This window comes from Hemibagrus wyckioides, linkage group LG05, assembly GCF_019097595.1.
Source record: "Hemibagrus wyckioides isolate EC202008001 linkage group LG05, SWU_Hwy_1.0, whole genome shotgun sequence".
NCBI lineage: Eukaryota > Metazoa > Chordata > Actinopteri > Siluriformes > Bagridae > Hemibagrus > Hemibagrus wyckioides.
In genome coordinates, this window is record NC_080714.1 from 16,040,304 (window position 1) to 16,066,269 (window position 25,966).

At 40.9% G+C, this 25,966-nt stretch overlaps 1 protein-coding gene across 1 annotated transcript in view; it reads left to right on the forward strand.

The window, feature by feature from the left end:
* Positions 1–25,657, forward strand: part of ptch1 (patched 1) — a 43,080-nt gene extending 17,423 nt beyond the window's left edge. The window contains exons 12-24 of the mRNA XM_058389903.1: positions 1,596–1,721; positions 6,611–6,729; positions 7,854–8,238; positions 8,910–9,219; positions 11,041–11,183; positions 14,008–14,191; positions 15,399–15,679; positions 17,211–17,348; positions 18,453–18,595; positions 21,889–21,988; positions 22,405–22,710; positions 22,915–23,461; positions 24,975–25,657. Coding sequence (XP_058245886.1) covers positions 1,596–1,721; positions 6,611–6,729; positions 7,854–8,238; positions 8,910–9,219; positions 11,041–11,183; positions 14,008–14,191; positions 15,399–15,679; positions 17,211–17,348; positions 18,453–18,595; positions 21,889–21,988; positions 22,405–22,710; positions 22,915–23,460 — 2,781 coding nt within the window. The 3' untranslated portion in view covers position 23,461; positions 24,975–25,657. The remainder of the gene's footprint in view (positions 1–1,595; positions 1,722–6,610; positions 6,730–7,853; positions 8,239–8,909; positions 9,220–11,040; positions 11,184–14,007; positions 14,192–15,398; positions 15,680–17,210; positions 17,349–18,452; positions 18,596–21,888; positions 21,989–22,404; positions 22,711–22,914; positions 23,462–24,974) is intronic.
* Positions 25,658–25,966: the final 309 nt, after the last annotated feature.

Genomic DNA, 25,966 nt, shown 5'->3' on the forward strand with positions numbered 1-25,966 from the left:
CGCTATAATGTAAAGCTGTTGGTTCTTTTCACTATAGGACACTGTGTGCGGGACTGTTTTCAGCTGCTGTTTTTAAACTGCTGCTTAGATCATAACAAGCCAGCAGGTCAGATCGAACATGGAGAATAAGGTCTTCCAAGCTGAGTTCAGATGAACTACACTTGAACCTGTGAAAGCGTGACTGATGGGAAGCAAAATGCTCAAGCCTAGTTTTCTTCTTTCTGGAATAAATAAGTAAAATGAGGCAATGCTGTTGCTAAACAGCACTTACACTGGCTGTGTGATGTTTCTCGTTGCTCTCAGATGTTCATTTCAGACCATCTGCATAAGAGTAAAAACTTCCCATGGGATCCCGGTCCTGATGCAAGTGTAAGAAATTACATATTTCATAGGCTAAACTTTGAATGACAGATGAAATGAAAGATGGTTATACCTGAAATATTTGAACTGCTGGTGTTTTTTAAATAACAAAAGTGTACAAGTGTGTTTGTTGTGTTGTGTGATGCACAAACAGTCGAACCAAAAGCACCCAGAAGCTCGTACTTTGTAAGTAAAGTATACTAACAGGTCGACATTAGCCTTATATTCCAAAATGTTTCCTAATATCAGTTAATGAAAGATATATTTGTGATATTCCAGTCAATATCATTTATATGTGAATATAGCATAATCATTTTTAAGTCCCTTTGAGTATATTTGCTTCTTAAAATTAATAGAAAGGTAACATACTGTATACTGTATATGTAGGCTGTGCATGCTACACTTCCTGTATAACACCGGTATATAAACCAGTCTTTATTTGTCCAAAAAAAAAGCAACATGGCTCTTTACCTTCTAATAGCAGTGAGCTACATCTGAAATAAACGTACGAACAGGAGCCAGCTATCACTGAAGATGATCACGCTCTCAGCTTAAGCCAATTAGCATGGTTGAAAAAAATGCTTTGGCAATAATGTGACATTTGTAACATTCATGCCAATAAAGCAGTGAGGAATTACTAATTAATATTAGAATGATTTTTTACATTACATTTATGGACTTTGTTTTATGAAGCATGCTTGGCCAGTTAATATATTCCTTTTAATTTTGTAGGTATTCTGACCAATATATCTGTAAGACAGTAATGTTGATATATATATAGTGTTGAGATAAATATAGTGGATTTCCGTTTGAGCATTCCACAGCATTAGGCCAAAAGACTTGGCTTTGTGGAACCTCTCACCACTCAGGATCCATCATCATCGTCATCATCATCCTCTTATTCCTTTTTTTATTAAATTTTTTTAAGTTATAATGTAGCTCCCAGGCCTCCTCGCCTGCCATCAGTGCCTCACCTCACTAATGCCCTTGTGGCTGAACTAGCAAATCACCACAGCTAGGCTCCAGAATCCAGTGGGAAAGCCTTCCCAGAAGAGTAGAGGTTATTATACCAGCACAGAGGGATAAATCTGGAATAGGATGTTCAGAAAGTAGATCTGGGTATGATGGTCATGTGTCCGTAAAGTTTTGGCTGTATATTGCATTTTTGAAGATTAAAAATAGTTGTCAGGGTGTGTGAACTCCAGGTTAACTCTGTGTGTTTCTGTACACTACAGGACCGTACAGGCGAGTGTTTGAAGAGAACCGGGGCCAGCGTGGCTTTGACCTCAATCAGTAACATCACTGCTTTCTTCATGGCCGCTCTCATCCCTATCCCAGCACTACGGGCATTTTCTCTACAGGTAGGTCAAACTAGCGTGTATGATTTTTGTGTGTATGGGAATCCTGGGTAGTTTGTAGTTGTTGAGTGTTTTATCTAGGAGGTCGAGATAAATCTATCTGAACAATATTAGACCTGTTAGTGGTTGCTGTGTGTGATTTCCTGTGTATGTGAAGGCTTCCACTGCTTCTTCATTGGCACCAGCTTTCTCCTGGTGACTTTTATTGATTTCATCCATCAAATGGAGCATGTGACAGGTCGAGGGCTGGCACGGCCCACAACCCCCCCACTGGGCTTGATTAGTGGTACGGCCCCTGTGCGTCCACATTGTAGCCCGAGTACACGTAACTCAATCCCGTGGTGGAAGGGGGGGTGGGGGGTGCTCTGTGGTCTCTGTGTGGGAGGTTGTTAGAGGCTCAGGTCTGGCAGGGTTATTGTGTGTGCATGTGATTTTAAACAGCTGGAGTTGATTTGTGTTGTGGAAGTGGGGCAGGATCTGGGCCGAGCAGCCTTTAACTGAACAGGAATAGGTGAGGCAGACCACACTACATAACAGCTGGAAAATATGCAGCCCAAATCGGTGCGGGATTTTACATAGCCAGCATGTATCAGACCGATCCGTTCTTTAACTCAGAGACAGACATGTGCTCTCTGTTCTGCTTTCTACTACAACTGCTGTTCTGTTCAGGTAAAAATGACACTTTAAAGCAGGCCAGTAGAGGAGATAACTCTATATTATACGTCTTTGTCACAACATAATAGATGAAGTTCTGCATTTTAGTTTCAGAGCACAACACTATGAATTAGCACTAGCATAAGGGTTTTCTTTTTCCTCAATAAAACAGATGAACCAAATCTGGAATTGCGTAGACCTTTACAGGAAAAAGGTCCCTGTATTCACACAATCCAGTTTTTACCTGGATGAAATGATTTGTGAAAGGAAATATCACTCCACCTTCATCATCTACTTCTGTGTGAGACTCTGCATTGCTGTACTTAGGGGTATGCAGGGTTGTAGATGCTTAGTGCAAGTATAACTTTATATATAAAATATGTTTCTTCATTATTATATGTCACACATGTATTTTATATATACATGTATTAAACCTACAAAGACTGGCTGACCTTCATTCTTTAGGCGTAGTATCCATGCTCAGGTCAGTGTGTGTGGTTGTGTTGTGTGGAGCTTTGTGCTTTGTGCTTTATCACTGATATCTTTCATATAGCCATCAGACCTGGAGGAGCAGCACCTTTGAGGTATAAAAAAATGTCACACTTGGAAGAGCACCTACCTGCTTGACTGGAGAGCAGATTGCGATACTCACCTTTAAGTAATGTTATCATAGTACACTGCAGTCTCATTTATTATATTGTAGAAAGACTGAATGGCTGTGGTTAAATCACACGAGCAGTCTGTATCTGGTATTAGCATCTGTGGATGGATGGATCGCACACCGTCTGTCAAACACCACACTGTTTACGCCTGCAGTGCAGTCCAGCTGGCTGCTATTCAGCAGCATGCAAAACACACACACACAGCTCTCAGGCCAAACAGTCTCCAAAAGATTTAAAGATCTCTCTTTTTCTACCCTTCACTTCACCTGCATGCTGGAGAGAAACCAAGAAACAAATCCATATCTAAGAATGCTCTGTTTTTCAGAGCTCTTCACATGCCAGCGTGTGTGTTCTCATTGCTCCGATGAACCCAGAGTCAAAACAATCGATTCTGCATCCTTCCTGTATTACGTTTCTCTCGCTCTTCCAAAGCATAATGCGATAGCTTTCTGTCTTTCTCGCCTGGCATTTTTGTGCTTATCTGTTTCCCGCTGTGCAGATGAGTGCAAGATAAAGCTAGGTTTTTTCTTCCCAATGTTTCCAGTCTGAATTAATGTATTGTGTTCAAGTAGATTAATGTATTATGATGCACTATAGGGTCCGAAAGTCTGAGGGTACTAGTGAAAATCTTTCTATTTTGCATACATTTTTTACTACAAATTAAATTATTAGCAATAACTTGAGTAAAAAGCTGAAAGTATTAAATTAAACGTTTTAGAATTTTTTTGTCTCGCTTTAATGACAGTGTGTACTCAAGCTTGTATAGACTGGAGCTGTTTCTAATGTTTTAATTAATGATTGAACCATGAGTAAAGCTATGAAAGCTAGCTGCTGTTGTCTCTGCTGTTAGTCATCATCAATTAGCACAGCAGTAATGACTGCATTTTTCCAGCTAGGGCAATGCTGGGCACCACAACATGGGATGGCTATATGCCTCCCAGACGAATGACTGGATCACAACGTGACCCCAATATGTTAACGCCAGGTGTAAGCAGGGCCTAACTGCCAAGTCACAGACTCCATCCGACAGCTTACGTTACATTACTGCTTCCAGTGGGTGCTGATACCCAGCTTCCTACAGTATTTTAAGGGCACTTTATCTTCAGCATTATACTGTATACAGGATGTAACACTCAATCCCAACTCAAAGGTTTTTGACCTATTTGACTACTTTTTTTGAAGGTCATATGTGAATCAAAGAGAATTTCTACTTACTAAATATTAGTGAGCTGATTAGTATGTGTGGAAAGAGGTGTGTATGTGTGTATGTCTATGTGTGAGAGAAAGAGAGATTTAGGTCCTTCACAACTGGATACGTGCGCAAAGCTCCACACATGCTGTAGTTGGAGATTGCAGCTTGTGTGGCAAACTGTGTGTGTGTGTGTGTGTCTGTGTTTGTGTGTGTGTGCAGCAGTCTTCACAGAGTCTCTTCTGTAGCTCCAATCCCTTGCAGACACATGTACTCTTTATTCTCTGCCTCATGCTGGATCCCTTCAGCAGTCATTTGTGCACTCACTTTTTCATCACAGAACACACACATCACTCATGCCTAGCACTCACACACTTATAATTTCAGCTCCTTAAAGACACGCAAACACAAGAAGACATCATTTGTGTGCTAGGGGAAAAACTGAATGAGAGAGAGATGAGTAAGGCGATGTGTGTGCCTGGCAGCTGTGTGTGTGTGTGTGTGTGCGTGTGTATGTCTTGAAGTACAGACCTCTCTCAGCACCTCCAGGCTGTACTGGGCTGCTGCACTCTCTGTGTGGTCTGGCAGCTGAACACAGAGCCAGCCTCCACCCAGGAACGAAAAACACAAAAACCCACACAAGCTGACCAGACCAGACATGCCCTCTCTCTCTCTCTCTCTCTCTCTCTCTCTCTCTCTCTATTTCTTTCTCTTGTTTCAAGTTCTTCACAAGCTCCAGCACTTTTGCGTGCAGAGAAACCAACTTTTCTCTGCTTCCAAAACTTTTTCTCTCAAAAAGTACTTTCCACTCAGCATGATAAAGCATATAACAGTCAAATGCAAACCTTTTTTTTTTTTTTGCATCCAAAGGCTTTTCAAGAGAAAAAGTATTAACATGTGTAAATATTATGTCTACTTCTGCTTCAGTGTCGTCTTATACAGTTGTTCACAGGAACAAAGTGGCATAAAAAGTGACAAAATTGTCCCAACAGAGAACATAACTAGAACAGTAAAGTGTTGGGCATGTTCTAAGAAAGTTAGAGTCTATCATTAGGAAAATAATAGTTCTGGAAAAAGGTCTAAAATTAATAAAGATTTGCTTTACAATGATTTTAGAATTTCGCTCAGTCTATTACTTATATTTACTAGTCTGCAGGCTTGCTCATTATAAACTTTAATTTAAACTATATATATATATACTTTTTTCTCTACTTCTGGACGATGTCCAGTGTTAAAAGCACTATACAAATAAATTAAATTGAATTGAATATTACATAAATTCAAACATTGTTGAAATGCTATTTTTGAACTTTACTACAACTATATATAAAAAAAGACAGCAGCAATGTTGTAACATTAAAGAAACCATACATTTAAAAACTGTATTAAATCTTTTTGGTATGAGGTACATGAAATGGTTCAGAAAATACTGGCTAGAAAATTCACTTTGTCTCCATTTATATATTTGTTAAACTGTTAAACATCACTAGATCGTCCTCCTAATTCACATTGTCTATTAAAAAATCATCATATCTGGCAAAGAAACATATACTTATCTTATGGTCATCATTTCGTGTACCAACTCTGAAGATGTGTTTGGCACAAGTGGTTAATCTTCTCCCTTTGGAAAAACTTACATATGACTTACTAGAACAAGTGTGAACTATTCTGGTGGAGATGGGCTCCTTTATGGGATTTATTTGAACAATCAAGATCCTAGTCCTGACTTTATTTTTTACCAGTTTTTTATTTTTTATTTTTGCTTTCTTTCACCAGACTGTCTTAACCTTTGGCTTTTCCATGGTCACTCTTTCATACTAACAATATATATGTTTAATGTCTCTAAATGTTTGAATATTGATCTGGCTCGGTGTTCATAAAAATCAATAGAAAAATATATTTTTTTAAAACTGTAATATTCAGAAAATGTGTCTAACCTAAAAAGGGGGATTCTCTCAGTCCACATTAAAGTGTTTTCTTTTTGGGAAAATCATTTTGTCTTTGACCTAGTGAGAGAGAGAGAGAGAGAGAGAGAGAGAGAGAGAATGTTTCCAGTTTGCTCTGTGGTCTGGTTGTTCCTCCCAGTTCTGTATAGATATAAGTGTTTATACTGAATGTGTGTCTCAGAGTTGTGTGCAGTATTTAATTGTCTTGGTTTTAATAGATGAGTTGCCGAATGAAAGCAACATTACTCTGAAAGCTCACTTGATGTTGGGAGTTGTTTCACTGCAGCTCAAAGCAGTTGTCTTGAAACAGAATTTGTTTAGTCTGTGTGCGGTTTGGTGTGGGTTTAACCTGGCAGCAGTATGTTTTTTTTGTGTGTTTGTGTGTCTTGTTTGTGAGTTGATTTGACATGTCTTGTGTTTGACTGTGTGTGTGTGTCTCAGGCTGCTGTCGTGGTGGTGTTTAATTTCGCCATGGTGCTGCTCATCTTCCCTGCTATACTCAGCATGGACCTGTATCGCAGAGAAGATCGCCGCTTCGACATCTTCTGCTGCTTCATCAGGTACCGCACACACAACTACACCCACCCACCCACACACACACACACACACACACACATTTCTGGAGGAATGTCACTTCCAAGATATTTCTCCATAAATCTCTCAGCCCTATGAGGCAGTTGCTCTGAAATGTTCTATTGATTCCAGTTGCAGGATCTTTATTCTCACTATGGTTAGACAGAAACACACAAAAAACACACAGACATGTTAAACAGCTTCTTTTGTGAGTAGTGGCTAGTAAAATTGTAAATATGTGAGGTGAGGGTGTGCGTGTATGTGTGGTATGTGTGGTTTATGGTATGAGTTACTGCTTCATGCTATTGTGAGGTGTTGTAATCCTGTGTGTGTGTGTGTGTGTGTGTGGTTATTCTCCGGGGGCCCGACCCTCATGTAATACCTGCTCAAGGCTTTTTTTTTTCATGCTGCTTTCATTTTTTGGTGTGTAGTGCTGGAGGCAGTGAAAGATAAACTCACGATTGCTTTTCAGGTTTTGCCTGCACTCTTAACTCTCCATCGCAGTCCCAGTCTCCTGCAGGAAATTGAACCTGAAGCCTCCAGTTTCACTGAAATACCCTGCCTCCTCCCAATCAGTAGCCATAGCTTGTTACTGTCGGTTGCCATCACTTTTCAAAGACGTATTCACAACTGCTCACAATGGCAATTTTCAGTGTGAATAAATGAAATACAGATACAGTAGAACTCCTACACGACCTCATGCACATTTTAATGGGCAGTTTGTTCTGCGTTGTTGAGCTGTATTCCACTTTAACTGCATGTCTAATGTCAATGACCGCAACAATTCTGAAGAAAAGAAAGATGCATTGATGTAAACGTTACATAATTTATCTTCTGGCTGTTCAGTCTGAGGTGTCATCTGATATGTATGGAATTTACCAAACATGTGGGTACCACCTAATCAGAATTAAAAATGTCTCTGAACAAGGTATTTTGGATTTTGCCTGCAGTGTGAATCCTACGAACGCAAGTACATTATAAAAGCAGATGTGTTATCACTTTTAAATGCTAGTGGTTTGACCAACTGATAAGCCGCTGAAACACATTCAGAAGCCCAGCATTCCTTGGAACTGATTGTGATTTACCTCTTTTTCGCCTCCCTCTCTTTCAGCCCATGCTCTAACCGTGTAATCCAGCTGGAGCCTCAGGCGCTGGGCGATGTAGGCCACTGCACGCCACCTCCTTCCTACAGCAGCCACGGCTTCTCTCAGCACACGCACATCACCATGCAGTCGACGGTGCAGCTGCGCACCGAGTACGACCCTCGCACGCAAGCCTACTACACCACAGCCGAGCCACGCTCCCGCATCTCTGTGCAGCCGCTCCACCCCAACCACAACAACAACAATAACAACAACACCAGCTCCACGCGAGACCTCATCAACCAGACCAGCGAGGTGCCATCGGGTCATACAGAGCCATCCTGTTCCCGCTGGACCTTCGCGTCATTTGCAGAGAAGCACTACGCGCCCTTCCTGCTGCAGCCTACCACAAAGGTAAAGAGGAAAAAGACAACAGTAGAAGTTAGCTTAGCAACAACACCAGAAAACTGAATTAAAGACAATTCATTAAAGTTCTAGTGACCGGAAAATTGAGTTCAAGCCTGAGACAGCCACTGTTGGGTCAGATGTAATCATGGTCGACCTTAACTTCCCTCCAAGTTGTGATTTCTAAAAAACAGTTTTCCCTTGGTGATTTCCCTTGGCACAGGTTTCGAGGCGTGTTCTTTAGGACCCCAGTCCTTGTTTTTACGCCGCTTTCCCTCATAACCACTCTCCGACAAAATAGAACAAAAACATACAAAGTATACAAATAGAACAAGAATGTGTACTCTCTGGGTATTTGGCCTTGATTGAGAACTTCTCTCAGTCGAGTCCAGAGACCCTTGGCAGTCACTAAGCCTGGACGTATTAAGTGAGAATTTCTTGCCAGGTCGGACTTAATCTACTGCAGAGACGGATAGAAGGACAGAGGTGAATGGAAACCAGCTGAAAGATTTAGCACTTGTGCAACCGCTTTGCTCTGAGTAAAACCCTTTTACAAAAACCACAGACACCTTCTGTGTCAGAGGGGCAGTCATAAAGACCGGAGCTCTGTTTCCAGCCAACATGTGACTCATCACTCTGTGTATGTGTGTGTGTGTGTGTTTGTCTGTGTGTGGTCTCAGGTGGTGGTGATCGTGCTCTTCCTGGCACTACTTGGTGTCAGTCTGTATGGCACCACAAGAGTGCGAGATGGCCTGGAGTTGACAGACATCGTACCACGTGAGACGGCTGAGTACGACTTCCTGGGTGCACAATTCCACTACTTCTCCTTCTACAGCATGTATGTGGTGACACAGCGGGCAGATTATGCCCAGGCCCAACCTCTGCTCTATGAGCTTCACCAGCGCTTCGGCACCGTCGAGTATGTGCTCCGTGACGAACAAGGCCACCTGCCTCTCATGTGGCTCCACTACTTCCGTGATTGGTTGCAAGGTACTGCACCAAGCTGACTGTTTTATGTATTGTAAACTCACATGACCTGACTGTGGAGAGCAGAGTTTGTGAGTGTTGTCTAAACTCAGTTAGCATTGCTTTATTTGCTGTTTGTAGACTTTGCTGAAGTTTCTCTGAAGTCATCGCAATTAGTTAGATCTTTCTTGGACCACGGGTTCATTGTTCTCATCCACTATCAGTCAGTATACAACAGCGAGATCAGTCCTTGTCTAAATGGATTGGGGTGCTCATTAATAACCAAATCCAGAGTCCAGATTCTCCCTCACTTTGCGTGTGTTGTGAAAGTGTGTGTGTGTCTTTTAAAAAATCCCTCTATCAGTCTGCCATCATTAGCTCATCTGTTTTTCACAAATATAAATCCCTCTCCGAAGCCTCTAAGCCATAACACATTTAATGACTTACCAAGGCAGATTAACATTCCAGAGAGGGAGAGTGAAAAAGAGGGGGCTTTTCATTAAGGAGAAAATCAAAATTACAGTACCAGGAGAAGAAAGCCAGGTATTGAATGGGGAACATGACTAAAGAAAGTACATTAGAGGGATTGAGGGCATGTCTCTACAGCTGCTGTGATTTGTAGAAATGTTTTGCAGCACACATGCTGAATTCTGGGTAATCCTGGGCAGGATTTATTCTGCGTAAAACCCCATTCAGATCTCTCTCTCTCACTCACTGAGTCAACATCCCTGTTTTAATGGCATATCTGTGAGTGTAAACCCCCCTTTGTTTGCCATAAGCCGAAATTGCTTTGCTACCGCAGACGCGTAGGGACTCGCTCGGTCCAGTTTTGAATCCCTTCTTTATGGTCCCACTGTGCAGTGTTTTTAATTTGAGCCCATGTTTCCATTGGGTGTACACCGAGGGGGGGTGCATATGTATGTGTTTGTGGGTTTAGGGGCAGAGGGAAGGCAGTTGGAGAGGGTGTTAAGAACATCGTTGGACAAATTTTAAACTTACAGCAAGGCCAGAGAGAGGTAGGTGGTGGGTGAGCCTTTTCAAAACTGTAGGAGGATTTTAGAGACGCTTAGCATACTGCAACACTTTATACCGTGGCACAATTATTTCTTGATTGGCACAAATAGTTGTCTACCATATATTCCCTTAATTACCTACTCATCGATTAAATAAATACTGAAAATATTCAATTACTATATGAATTCATGTTGTACTTGTGTGCCTTATTATAGAGGTTCTCAAATTCTTGGCACCAGGGACCAGAGTAAAGAATTTCCAAGAAGCGCCTTATGATCACAGTGCACATTACAATAGAGCAATCATTTTACCTAATTATTTTAATTTATTCCAGCCAACTTTTTATTCCAGAACATTGCACACATCCAGATGTAGATTTGTAACATAAAAATGCATTTAGATTAAGTTTTCCTTAGTTTTAAATATTTCTGAAAAGAATTTATTAGTTAGTTAACGAGTATACGGCCCCTTTCCTTTTCAAATGCCCAGTCATTTAAGCTTACAACTATGATAACTAAGTAATAACCATGACAACCTTGATACTAGTTATACTAGATACATGTAATTTTTCGAAACAGTTATGAGCCACAGACTTACTGAACTCCCAAAAAAGCTCATTTCTTGCCCTGCAAGTACAATGTACATCCAAATGATGCAATGATTTGGCAATGATGTTAACGCAAACAGAATAAAATGCAAGTAAAGTTCATGATACATGATTGCGTACTTGTGGTTTCCAAAATACGTTTAATCTGTTTAATCTGTGTTTTTCGGTTGTCAGGCGGCTGTTTGTCAATGTCCTCTGCTATGTGTGTATGTGTGTTTGTGCAGGTCTGCAGGATGCTTTTGATAAGGACTATGAGGCAGGCAAGATCACCCAGAAGGACTACGAGAACGGCTCAGATGACGGCGTACTGGCTTACAAGCTCCTGGTGCAGACAGGTTGCAGAGAGAAGCCGATCAACCTCAACCTGGTGAGCGACCAAGCAAGCCTACTCTTGTTGCCCTCTGGTCCCCCCCCTTCTTCTACTAGGAAACTCCACCGAGTCACTATACACCCCATTTAGTCACCTGATATGCAAACATCCTAAACTAAACCCTGCATTCATACAGCTTTAAGTCGAGGGAGAGGCTTCGAAAACATGAAAGCAGCACTCCCCACTGAGCTTCAGAGAGAAAATAGCTCCTATATATCTACCTTTATGGTGCAGCACATTGCTCTGCATGGAGGGAAACATAAGACCGTGACGCCACCCTGAGCAGCCTTTACATGCGAGTTGAAATTTTAGGGCTTTAAACTATGGAATTAATGTGGATATATTTATGTCCTGGCATATCTGTAAATAGGCTTTTTTGTGTTCTAGCTGTTTGGATAGCGTTTAGTATGTCCTGCCTCCCCTAAGTTTCCAGTGGAACCTATGATTTAGAGTTTGCCGTACAGGAAGTACAGCTTGTGATGCATAAAGAGCATTTAGCGTTAATGTTGGGAGTTAGTGGGGTTAGTGGCTTATGCGTGTGTATTTTTATCTTCCTCTCTCTATGTGTCCTTTCTCTTTTTCCCTGTCTTCATTTTTCTTCTTGTCCCTCCATTCTCTCTCTCTCTCTCTTTCACACTGATTGCTTTACCGAGCACAGGAATTTAAAGCCCTCGATGGGGCCGCAACCCACCTCTGAAAAAGCAATTAGCCTTTCATTTAAACTGTTGTATCCCTTTTGCTTGGTGCAGGCCCAAACTCAAGCTAGCAAAGGCTCCTGCATCATCTGACTGTTCTCATACACACACACACACACACTCGCATTAAATATGACAGGTTAAAATATTTGTAATGCTTCCAGTTACTGCTCAGTAAGAAATAGCAGACAAGAGGGAAATGTAAATAAGAGAGGTCCAGTGAGGCCGATACGCATGCTGTCTTGTCTGCATGTTTACTCCTCCACTTGTCTGCATGTTGACTCTTTTTTTTCCCTCATTTTTGAGTGTGGTCGTTGTACTAAGCAGTTGCCAGAGGAGTGGGGGATGGGGGAAAGGGGGTGGGGGGGGCGCTAAGGCACCCTGCCCGTGTTGGTGTGCGGCCCTGTGATGTCATTTCCTGTGCCTGTGAGTGAAGAGGGGTGGCAGCAGGCCAGAGGGCTGCCGGCCTCGCACTGTGGGCTTCCCGTGACAGCTTGAAGACATACAGTTGTTGCGTATCCTGCTGCTTAATTCGATCCAGATCTTCGGAATCCAAGTTCACTTTTTTCCTTTTCCCCCCAATCTCTCTTCCCTTTTTCTCTCAGAACTGCTGCCGTGTCTTCTTTGAACAGACAGGGAGCATGTGCTATCTTTTAGTCAGTGTGTGTATTAAAAAGGGTTTTTTTGAATAATAAAATAATGATCATTGTTAAATAAATGGAATTTTTTTCTCTAGGTAAAACTAAATAGTTTGTATATTATGTATTATGATGTTTTTAACTTTAATATTTTGGGTCATTTATATACGTTTTGTTTCTCTTTTGAAAAATACTCTCAGCTTACTTACTTAATTTTTTTTAAAATTACATTTACATACATAATGCTTCAAAAAAATCTAAATACATTTTATTTTGGCTTTCCAAAACTCCCTTTTTCCATCCTTTGGGCAGGATCCCTCTGTGATGCCGGGCATCCTGGGTATCCATAGGGGTCAGGAGAAGCAAGTGTTAGCAACATTTGTACAGATGTTGTGTTATTTTTATAGCTCTCCTCCATTTGCTGGGTGGCATTTCCTCCTGTGTTAACAGCGAGGTTAACTGCACACAGGCGCACTCAGGGACTCTGGCCAATTTTTTTATTGTTACGCTAACTCAAGCAATTTCTCTCACTCTCCCTCTCTTTACCCCCACCCACTGTATACACACACACACGCATATTCTCACACATGCACAGACACACACAGAGCCTTTACCACCTCCTGACTCAGAGACTGTGGATTTATTGTTCTGAAAAGTGCATATGGCACAGAGCAACATACCGTAATGGTTTTACCTTCTCAGCAGGTAACTCACTAAGCCCCCCTGCATGGAGTGAGTAAGGAGGGAATCAGGGAAAGATTAGTGCAGTTCTGGTGGACTTTCTCAGCCTGTATAAAATGAGGCACATAAAAAAGCACACTAGCGAACTTACTGTTACATAATTAAAGATATTAGCTAACATTATTTGTTTGCTGTAACATAAAAAATGGCATCCTTTTCTATACATTCATTATGTTTTAAACGTCTTAATTATTGCCCTAACAGAGGATATGGGCATGTAGCTATTAATAAAGATCAAAACAACAAACAACAACTATGACTTCTATGCTAGCTCATGGTTATAGTCCAGTGAAAGAGGAAGTCATGGATGCTTCCTTAACCAATAAAAAATTTAGTTCCTAAATGAATATGGGTATTTTAAATGAAAGTTTACTTTAGATTTCTTAGTGTTAATATGGGATTAAGCTAATTAACAGACTGTAAACCTGTAAAGTGGATGTTATTCAGTGACTTGTATTCAATCATTCATTCATTCATCTTTGTTACACATTCACTCGAACATTTTCAGTAGATAGAACATCAGTACATTTCACTGTGCCACGCACATACTCATTCACACCGTCCATCTAAAAAGATGCTTTCAGGACCCTTGAGCTGAGGCGGCCATGCTGCTTACTAAAGCTCAAGCAGTGCAGTGAAGGTTGAATCAGAATACTCACAATACTCACAGAATACTCTTTACTATATCAATGTTTGCTACTGTGGTGTAGTTGAAATTGTGTCTTGTTTTTTTGGGGGGTTTTTCAGCTCACCAGACACCGGCTGGTGGATGCAGATGGAATCATCAACCCCAAAGCTTTCTACATCTACCTGACCGCATGGGTCAGTAATGACCCAGTGGCCTATGCAGCTTCTCAGGCTAACATCCGCCCTCATCCTCCAGAATGGATCCATGACCGCACCGACTCCATCTCCATCAGCAGGCTCACTAGTCAGTAATACTCTAGTACTTATTCATGTCTGTTCTTCCGGTTAGCTAAATCATGCGCAGTATATAAACAGAGGTTAATTCGAAGCTTATCTTTAGGGATGGCATCGATGCAACCTCAGACTATTATTATAAGTAAGGAAACCTTCCAGAAGCTTCCTAGAAGTTTCAATATTGGGAGAAGAAATTAGCCTTTTGATTGGACACGCTATAGTCTGGTTACACACAGAAACACATGACTGGATAACAATCCAGAGATGGCTTTTCCACGGCAGAGCCTCTGCAGCACAGCTGGCTGCTGTCCAACTTCTGTCTTAATGGAAATTTATAATGGCGATTACAATGAGCCAAAGTCATGTTTTACCAAGTGGTGCTGCAAAACTCAACGCAGAACACACACTCGCATACTCCCTTCACACACACACACACACACCTCTAGACAGGTGGTGATTCGGTGTCACATTCTTGTGATTTTATCTGTAGATTTAAGACCGCTACTTATCCGAGTCTGACAGTAGTCAGAGGTGGGAAACTCACTGAAGCTCTACAGTGGAGAGCAGCTTTGGTGATAAGTAGCATGGTTTGTGTTAATGATAAAAAAAAAAGATTATTGTAACTTTTTAATGTACAATTTAATAACAGGAAGAGAACAAATGAAATAAATAATGGTCCAGTTATATTTGTGACATAAGGTAAGGTACGTAGAACAGCGCATGCCGCATGTGTGAGTGGTTTGAGTGGTGAACAAGGCTCTGTGTGAGGGCATGTGTGTTCTGGGAAGTAGTGGTGGGGTTGATTTTTGACAGCATAATTACAACAGATCACTGTCAGGGCTGACAGTCAGCTGCATGTTGAGATTTGATAGCTCATAATTTGGCCCCTTCTCTCCTCAAGGCTAAGAGGAAATCACTGTGTCGCTCTGAAATATGTCTCTTTGTGCTTCATTGTGTACATTAATAATCGGATGACGAGTAGAAGAAGCCAGAGGGAGAGTGGAGTTCGCCTCAGTTTGGCTAAAATAACACACCTAATTGGACTGTTTATAATACTTTATCTTATTGCGGGAACAACTTATTAGTAAAAACAGAAGGGGTTTTTTTTCCAGAGTACTCTGTAATACTCCTTCATTATAATCTGAAGAATCAGCAAATAAAAAAATGACCTAAAGAATGAACAACTAATGAATTATTTTATCATTTTATTTTATCAGTTCCTGCTGCGGAGCCCATTGAATACGCACAGTTTCCCTTCTACCTCAACGGGCTGCGTGAGACACCCCAGTTTGTGGAGGCCATTGAGAGTGTACGCGCCATCTGCAACAACTACAGTCGCCTGGGTGTGCCCAGCTACCCAAACGGCTACCCATTCCTCTTCTGGGAGCAGTATGTCGGCCTGCGCCACTGGCTGCTGCTCTTCATTAGCGTGGTGCTCGCCTGCACCTTTCTCGTGTGTGCTGTTTTCCTGCTCAATCCATGGACCGCTGGCATTATTGTAAGTGGTCTGCCTTTATGTTGCTTTTTTTTCCTTTCCTTTTACTTCATAAAAGCAGTTTCGGTTTTGTGCTGTACATTTTTTTTCCCTTTAATCTGTCACCTTTCTTTGTGTGAAATTTTGTTCACAGAGCACTTCATTGTTTTATATTGTTGGGAAATGATGCATTTCATTAGGATTTGTAAAGATTAAAAACAGATGTACACAGTGTTAATGGTGATCTAACCATAACTGATAAGTGAGATAATATGGCCTTTCTGCGACCTCTTTCAACAATTAATACAGTAACAATTAGTAATTATTTCTAATAATTTCTATTAAATTATATTGTTGCAATGTGCTTAACTAGATTATACAGAAACATAACTGTCAGAATGCTATTATATTTTGATGAAATATGATGTTTGACATGACTGATCAAACTGTTTAGTGATTTGTAATTGATTCAGTATCGAGCTTCTGCTCATACTGCCCATTTGTGATGTGCTTTATATGCCTGCTTTTTTCTCCTCTTATTTCCCCAACGTTCTGTCATGGCTGAATGTCGTAGATAGACGTCTGGGAGTAAGTAAAAACACAGTTTAGAAAATGAGAGGAGGCCCAGGTCAATAGAATGTGTGTTTTTGCAGCCCCAGTCTTTGTGTTTATCTTATACTGTCAGATCCAGTTTGTTTAGTCTATGTGGAGCACTTTGGGGTTTTCTTTAAAATAAAATGTGAAGAAACGGGAGAGGTTACCACAGCAACCACGACACTTTATGTATGAAATAGACCTTTTTGCTTGCTTTTCCTTGGTCTGTTTTCTCTGTTTTTGTACATGATGCGTTTACGAGGAAATAAGCTCACTTTTCTTTCCCACACGCCTTCTCTTTATGCCTCACTGTTGTGTGTTTCGCTACAGCTTGTGTTTTAGCCACTGTGCCTCTCTAGAATAGCCACTTCACCCTCCATGCTTTACAGGACAGATGAAAGAGAAAGTTACTACGCTGCTTTTACTTGTACTGTCTCGGTTTTGTCCCAGGCCACCAGCAGCCCTCTTTATCCACCCCCACATACGTCCATTGCTTCCGCCTCACTTGTTCTTCCATCTACCCCCCAGCACTGTCTTTTCTTTCCCCTTAACCCCCACCCCTCTATCCTTCTTCAAAGGCAGCAGGGCCTCCAAGTAACTCGAGACTCATCAACTGATGATGGCATTTACTTTCCTCTTTCTTAAGTCCAAATTAAGCACCCTCACGGAAATTTGTATATAGCAAGCCGAGCCACTTTTTAAAGTCGAGGTGCACTCATACATTCCAAAACCCTCACCTCATTCCTTGCTGCATTCATGCTATTGAAACTTCTGGCTGATTGAAAAACTAAACACAAAAACCTGTCTTTCTCAAAAGAACGACTTTTTGATTTGCGCGCTGGAAGACACATATATGGAACATTTTACAGACAGCTGAAAATTGTTATTATATTCTATTAATTGCTTAATATTTACTTAATGGACCACTGAATATAACTTTTATACATTTGATCTTTACCAGGTACTAGTGCTGTCGCTGATGACCGTAGAGCTGTTCGGCATGATGGGGCTGATTGGCATCAAGCTTAGCGCCGTACCCGTGGTCATCCTCATTGCTTCTGTGGGCATTGGTGTAGAATTTACTGTCCACGTAGCCCTGGTGAGTTTGTCCAACTTCTGTCTGATTCACACACAAATTTGTCTGCAGTGCTCTCTATTATAATTGGTGCATTTTATAAAAGATTTTTTTGACTGCATAAATGAAACACACAATAATTCATCAATAGGAGAAACTATTTATATTTGTTCAAACAAAAATTAGAACTACTTCTGAAATTATAATATTATATCTAAAAAAAGACATTAATGAATTAAATGATAAAAGACAAACCTTTCGCTGTCAGTAACTGTTACATTTAACCGTGTACTGTTTAGTTTGGGTGTAACGCACAAAATCTGTTTATCCGCTTAGCATGAGAAAAAAAAACAAAGACATTTTTAACACAGAAAGGTCACAGTTTTAGAATTGCACAGTTCAGATCAAGTTTCAGTATCCACTGTTAAATACCTTACATTTTAAAGGCATTTGCAACACCTGAACCTCACAATGTGTAATTAAAACTACAATAGTTATCAAAATAGAATTTTTTGGTCATGTACACCAGCATAATTTATGGTAAAGGAGAACAGCGTACAAGTAAGAGCACCTGATATGCCACTATATAATATGGTGATGGATTATTAATGCTTGGCTGATGGTTCAAGAGCTCATATAAACATTAATTTCACCATGAATTCTGCTAAGTGCCCAGATATTTCTGCTCAAAACCTGGTTGCCTCTGCCAGAGGGTTGAGACTTGGCCATAAATAGATGATAGATGATGATACAGTTGATGAGCCAGACAGTCTTTCAAGTTTCAAGACAGAAATGTAAAATAATGAAAAGAAATCCCAAAATCAATGTTGTGCGAATACTGATCTTAGTCAGAGAAAAGCTGTGGTCTGAACTGAAAAGAGAAGTTCTCATGCATAAACAGAAGAATACTGTATATAGGACTTTTAAAATATTTTAAAGATGTCCAAGATCCTATTCTAAGTGTCTCCAACCTTGTTAGATAACCTTGTTACAGGAAGAGACTCCATGCTGTTATATTACATATTCTTTTTTACATCAAATTTAGATCATTTTTAATGAGGCTGTAATTCTGAACGTCTCTGTAAATGCAGCTCTGGTTGCATCCTAACTTCTCATTGCTCCATACAGGCCTTCCTCACTGCCATAGGGGACAGAAATAAGCGAGCAGTTTTGGCCCTGGAGCACATGTTTGCTCCCGTTCTGGACGGAGCCTTCTCTACCCTGCTTGGAGTGCTCATGCTGGCAGGATCCGAGTTCGACTTCATAGTCAAGTAAGGACACACAGGCACACAAAAGCTGTGATTATGAATCAAGTATGAACCAGTTCTGTTCTCTAAACCCTTACACTGTGATCAAGTCAAACTAACCTAAGCTGAGGTCAAAATAACCAGTGATCCATTTTTGTAATACCAAAAGAGACGAGTTGATCAGCCAGCGAACAGAACATAAGGGTTCTCCATTAATAAGTTTTTATTTTTAGTGTTTTATTTATTTTAACTTTAAAGTTTATTAGAATTGCATGCATGCTTTTTGTCTTGTGTGATTTGCTGCTTTGCTTTAGGACCACTTTTCCATTCGTTTGGAAGACATTTGGTATTTTCTTAAACCCGACAAACACACTGCTATAGATTCCATGTGATTACTAAAGAATTTAAATCATTACCAAAATCGTAATGCAAATTATAGATTGCTGAAACATAAATAAATACCATTTCTGGCTTTGAGACATCTACCAACAAGACCAGCAGCTTTTAAAATGCATTACAGGTGGGAATTACGCCAGTCTTTAAGATATAAGCAGTAATTTTCTCTCTATTTTAGAAAAAATAAATTAAAATAAACATTTTATATAAATGCCTGGTGATTCAAATCTATTTAAAACTGTTTAGTGTTGCCCATTTCTCTTTCACACACACATAAACACACACACACATTTACACACACATCTCTATCAACAGACCACACTGGGGCCAAAGTAACTCACAAGCTCCCATTGAAACATAGCCACTATTTTTTCACCAAACAACCTCCTCTTTACACACACACACACACACACACAGGCACTGCTCCTGACAATAATGAGAAAAAAAGCAAAGTAAAAACAGTGGGTTCTGTATTTTTCTAGCCTTGCAGAAATAAATGTTTCCCTGACTTTCCCCTGTCAGGGCTTTGAATGTTTTGAGTCTAAACAGTTGAGACGCGTAGCTCGGCAAGGTATGTGCTCGGTCGTTTTCACTGGGGAGACACGGCTCTCGACTGCTGCTCGGAACTCACAGTTCAGTTGCGCTTTGGCATGAGATTTGTTAAAATGGACTGCACAGTTCATCACAGAAAAGGTCTTTGTTGTTTGTCTTCATCGCTGGCAGTATCACTCATCTGTGGAAAAATCACACTCCACAAACTTTGCGTTCAGTCAAGGGCTACTGACTCAGCAAAATCCTTCATAATTCAGAACTTTGGAGCTTCATGTTTGCTTAAGTCAATCATTTTGATGTTCATAGTGATGGGTGCAGTCAACAGTACGCCAACACAGGTGCACAAGTCGAAGGCCCTGTCCCAAATGCTGCTCCAAGCCCTGTGATTCTCCTCCTAGTTAACTTTTTGGAAGATGCAAGGGTGTAAGAGTAAGCATCTGGATTCTGTTACTCTAATGCTAAATTAACAGTGAACAGTTAAATTAAAAAATGAAAACTGAATATATATTTTTACTGTTGTTGTTTGACATCGCTATATCCACTTTATTTTGCTTTTAACAAATACTTCCACTATGGTCCTTGCAAAAGTAAGAGATGATGCTGCTGAATCTGCTTTGAGATGCTGCTGAATCTGCCTTGGCCAAAGAGTGCAGTAAGGGCACATAGAGGGTGCTTGTGAGCACTAATCTAAAAAAAAAATAGACACCTTTCCTCCTCCCAGATCTCATAGCTTTGAACAGACAAAGGAGCGCTGGACTGCTATTGCACCAGTGTGTGGTGATATTTAGATGTGTTTAGCAAATAATGTGCTGATGTAAGGAGGATTTCTGAAAAGGCACATCACGTTTGATATAAAATGCATAAACACTTTGCTCAAATAGTTGATAGTTATGTAGAATTGGAATAGTAGAATATGGTAGTATTGTACACCAGTTACTCTCTGACTTTCAGTAAGGTAGTATTCTGTTTAAAATGAATTGTATTTTATCTAGAGCAAATTAAGTAGATAAGTTCTTTCTCATTTTCGTTTGTTTGGTGTGCTTGGAACAAAAAATCTCCAGCTCTGAGAAGGGGACTTCTTCAGTACAGTTCCTCTGAGTGATAAGGTTATCTCATAGACACACACATCCTGTAGCTGCAGGGCTGGAGAAAGAGTTCTCCTCTCCTTGTGTGGCTGCAGCTGGACATTGTTCAGGTGTGAAGGCCTGGTGGAGGAACTGCATCAGTTTAGTCTGAGACCCAGCTGTGCTGCATATCAACTGGCAGGAGATTACACACACACACACACATGCATATGCACGCACACACTAACCACCACACACGCTTTTAAAATTATGTTAAAAAATAAATGGCTGAATTCCAATGATGGCTCTGTCTTGGTGTCACCCATTTCTCAGTGGTTTGCTCTGGAGCCTGTGGACAAGCGTCCACCTTTGCACATCCAAACTAAGGGATGGAAGAGAAGGAGGGGCGTGTACAGCCTAAATTCCTGTCTTCAAATTCTTTTTAAAAAAGCCTCTTATGAGTCCCTGCATTTCTTTAATTAGGTAAAAGATGGCAGCTGTAATTTGAGATGCTGAAGTTTGCACAGATGCGTCGCTGGCCGAGAGAAGTAAAGCTAGCTATAATGAAGAGAGAGAGAAGGAAGATGGCAGGGGGGATTTGTCAAGGAGGTTTGGGGAGGGTCTTACCTGATACTCCAGAGATTTAATTAGACCAAGGGATTGTGAAAGGCAGGAAAATTTCACAGAGGCTTAAAGAGAGAGGACAGAGACAGAGAGAGTGAATATGAGCTTGAGGCCAAGCAAGAGGGGCCTGTAGCTTTTCCTCCTCTCTTCCTCCTAGACTAAATTGTTTAAATTCTATACCCTTCATTTCATTTGTTTGCTTCTGCTTTCTTTCTTCCTTTTTTCTCGTTCTTTTTTTAAAGAGCGAGGGAGAGAGGCCCCTGTCCCTTTGTGATTCATCTCTTTCCCAAGTCCTCTACTCCACATTCCTTCCCACTTTGCTTTAGCCTATGTTTGCTTGTACTCTGCTCACCCCTCAAAAAAGAAAAGAAAACTCTCCCTCTTTTCTTCCCCCTTTTTCCATGCCTTTGAATTAACCAACTAATTATGTCTCCAGCTTTTCTGTCCTGCTCTCTAAAAAGACTAGCCCTCTTTGGAGACTTTGTCTGGCACAAGGTAAAGCTAGTTTTTAAGCTTAATGATTATTTCCTGTTTGAGTGTGTGGTGTAAGGTGGGGGTGCCCAAGTGTGTGTTCTGTTACATTACAAATATGTTTTATTTATTGTCTTACTCTTTATTATATATGCATGGAAGTTTAATATACAATTTCCCCATTTCAAAATATTTTCTGTTTTTTTGCAGATATTTCTTTGCTGTATTGGCCATCCTGACCGTGTTGGGGGTCCTAAATGGCCTGGTGCTGCTCCCGGTCTTATTGTCCTACTTCGGCCCTTATCCTGAGGTAAGAGGATTCTTCCTGTCAGGCCAAGCACCGCCATATATCACAGAGCCAGCTATGCAGAGCCACCGGGCATGGACGTGCTCGGCACACAGAGCATAGCATTAACCTCAATGCCTCCAGCCCTGTCTCATTTTAGCTAATGCCTCCTGAACCAGCTTTCTGCCCTTTCTTATCTGTTGGAGAGATTTGGAGGAACATACATTAGGTTAAAGTGGAGTACATTATATTCCTATTTATTATGGTATTTGGTCAGCTTGGTGATTTGCTGAAGATGTTTTGGAACTTACAAGGAAAAATATCTATATATGTGCACAACTGGTCACTGTGATATTAATATTCATGTAACACTGTGAGGTCAGTTACAAAAAAAAGCTTGATCATTTCTGAAACTCAGCCTGTTTTTCGTGTGTGTTAAGGTCTCTCCGGTGGACGGACGCAGCCGATTGCCCACTCCAACTCCAGAGCGTTTTCCTCCAGTGGTGCACTTCACCATGCAGCCCAACCACACTACCACCTCAACCACTGGAACTGGCTCAGACTCGTCTGACTCTGAGTACAGCTCCAACTCCACGGCGTCAGGCATCAGCCACGAGCTCAAACACTATGACCTCCAGACCAGCAGGGGGCGAGCCGCTCGATCTGAATTTGATGACGTGCGGATTAACGCTGGACCAAAACCAAGCGTTTATCACACAGAGCCACACATTTTACCATCTTACTCAGTAAGAAAAGAACATTACAGTGTTTTTTTATGCAGAATTCTGATGCATGACAAGACTTGTATAGAATTTCCTATGCTAATTTTAGAAGACCAGTGAAATAAAGTGCAGTGTTAGGATTATAATAGCGTTTTTGTCACGTTTGTAATAACAAAAAAATGTGTGTGCAGACTTTCATATTCAATATGTGAAAACATTTTTTCGCAGGCTGGAAGAGCAGACTCCAAGCAGCAGCCACATTACCGCTCTGCTCACCCTCCTCACACTCAGGACACAGGACCTCCCCTTACTCGTCGACACATTGGACGGGAACCTAAACGGGACGCAGGGCCCAGACAGGCCCCTCCCCCTCAGAGGCGGCGCACGGACGCATTTGAAAGTGCCAGCCCTTACGGGTCCAGAGAACATTCGGCAACCCGCCAGCCTCACACCCATAACACTTACTCTCACTCCATGCACCCTGGCCCAGGCCCCACCTTCTGCCAGCCCATCACTACTGTGACTGCATCAGCCTCAGTTACAGTGGCTGTGCACCCAGGCATGCCTGGCCAGAGCGCCCCCTACCCCTGCTACCCTTCCAGTGACAGCTACCGCTCTTCAGAGGGAGCCTATGCTCGTGATACACACTTCCCTGACCCTCATGTGCCCTTCACAGAGCAGCGGTATAGTGCAGACTCCACAATGGAGGGCTTGGAGCTGCAGGATTTAGAATTCACTTCTCACACTGAGCGCCACACGAGTGCCTCCAGCTGAGGTGAGCTTACTTCATGTTTTCAATGTTTTCAATTTCAGAACATGTACAAACATGGAAAGTTTCCAAGTATTTATAAGGTAATGCTCATGTTACACCAGACACAGCAAGTGCGCTACTTGAGCACCACAATGTTTAAGGACATATGAGGACAATTTGACTGATATCCCTGAGATCCCTGAGCGCAGAATATGAATCACTGTTACAGAATTTTTAGTGCGATACACAACAGCCTTGGAAACATCAAATAGAGTAGTTTTCTTCTTTAATCAAATAGTTTTGAACAAAAACAATCCTACATAGTCTAGCTTTATATTATTGGACAGCACATACATAGTCTGACAGCAAGCAACAAATAAATCCCTAGTTAAAAGCTTAAAAAATCTCCTGTCTTCAGGACATGAGTTACAGACACTGTTCTATATTTGATATTTGACATGATATTGCACCTAAATGTTTTTCATGCTTTATTTTATTGTTACTTGCCTCTCTTGCTGAAGTTGTGGTTGTTCAAAACACATGAAAATGCTATGCAGCCAGATGACAGTATAATAAATTCCATGTAAATAGTTCCCCTATAAAGCTGAATGTTACTGTAAAAAACAAAAAAAGTGCTTATCTATGTGCTTGTAGAACATCCTATTCCCAGTTTATTCCCCCTTGCTCTTATAACAACCCCCACTCTTTTGGGAAAGCTTCCCACTAGATTTTGCAGCTGTAGAGATGTGCTCATTCAGCCACAAGAGCATTTATGAGGTCAGAAAGTGATGTTGGGTGAGGAAGCATGAGACACAGTCATTTCCTAAAGGAGTTCAGTGAGGTTGAGGTCAGGGCTATGTGCAGACGCCTCGAGTTCTTCCACGTCAAACCCCGCTTTGTTCACAGGGGCATTGTCACGCTGGAACATGACTGGGCTTCTTAGTTCCACTGAAGGGAAATTATAATGCTATACACTATACAAAAACATTCAATACAATTCTATGCCTCTATCTTTGTGGTAACACTTCAAGGTGAAGGCTTACATTTGGGTGTCACGGGGTTGTCCACAAACTTTTCCCCATATAGTGTATGCTTAGTTTGGAATGATTGCAGATAGCATTGTGGGGGTGGTTTATAGATATGATAGACAAAAATAAATAGTGTTGCGTCTCATAAAATGTGTTTTCTACATGTACATATAGTTTCTATCATTTTATTTCAGATTTAATTTAAAATTACAGCTTCTGCAAGCATGCCTGGCCTTGTTAATAGGTAATTAATCCAAATAAACCAACTAAATGTCAATGATAGCGACTAGTAGCTTTACATATGGCAGGGTTATGTATATGTCAGGCCACTCACCTCTTCTCCCCCACCCCACCCCACCCTCTCAAAGCCATGGATGCTATCACTGAGGTACTATAAGATGATGGCATATTGTGTATCATAAAGTAATGATATCCATAGCATACATCAAGGTCAAGGTCAGATGCTGTTAAATAGCAAAATTAACTCCGCTTTGCTCTTTCTCTTGCAGTGGCTGACTGTCGAAGCACAAATGGCCAAAGATGGGACGTCTGCTTCCTGAAGTGGAGGAGACATGGTGCTGCAGAGCGAGGCTACTTGGCGGTGCTTCACTCTGTTACTGTATAGCTCTAATGTATGTCTACCTTAGAATATTCTATAAATATTTAAAAGAAATGTGTACACAAGTGTAAATACAGGTGAGAATAGTTATAATTGGACCTGGCTCGGTGTCGTCAGACTGGGTGGTTGTGATTACTGTCACTCCCTTCATGTGTGTATCTGTGCCATGAGGAAGCTTCATCTTAGACACATTTTTCAGCATCCAGACGTTGCTGCTTGAGATGTTGATGTAATGTACCTGTATAATTCTATGCAATGACTTTGGTGTGTAAGAGTGTGCCAGTATGAATGCGTGTATATATATGTGTGTGTGTGCCTGTGTGTGTCACTCACTCATACACACACGCACACAAACATGTATAATGAATGACAGTATGTATTTTTGCGTGAGGCCGAGTGTGTATGTGCACCCTAAACAAACATTATGATTCATTTCAGGGCATCTTTTCAGCCAGCTGATCAAAAATATTAATATTCTCATTTGGATTTTTTCATGTTTCTGAAACGCCTGTCCGAAAGTACCCATGCATTTCTACAGGGATTTTGTAAACTATATATATATATATATATATATATATATATATATATATATATATATATATAAATATACTATATTATATTTTTTTTTTACAAAGTGTATATTGGTTAATATATTAACTGTAATAACTGTGTAGTCTTTTTATGGACATATTATCAGACCTCATCACATGAAGTCAGGTCCTTTAATGCATCACTGTGTGGGAACTGCAAACAGACAAGCACCGTATGTTTGTGTGGGCGTGCACGTGCATGATGTGTTTTTGTGTGTACTGAAGTAGAATGTATGCTTTATACAAATCTTAATTTGCTTATCACAAACCTGTGGTAGTTGAAAAAGAAAAA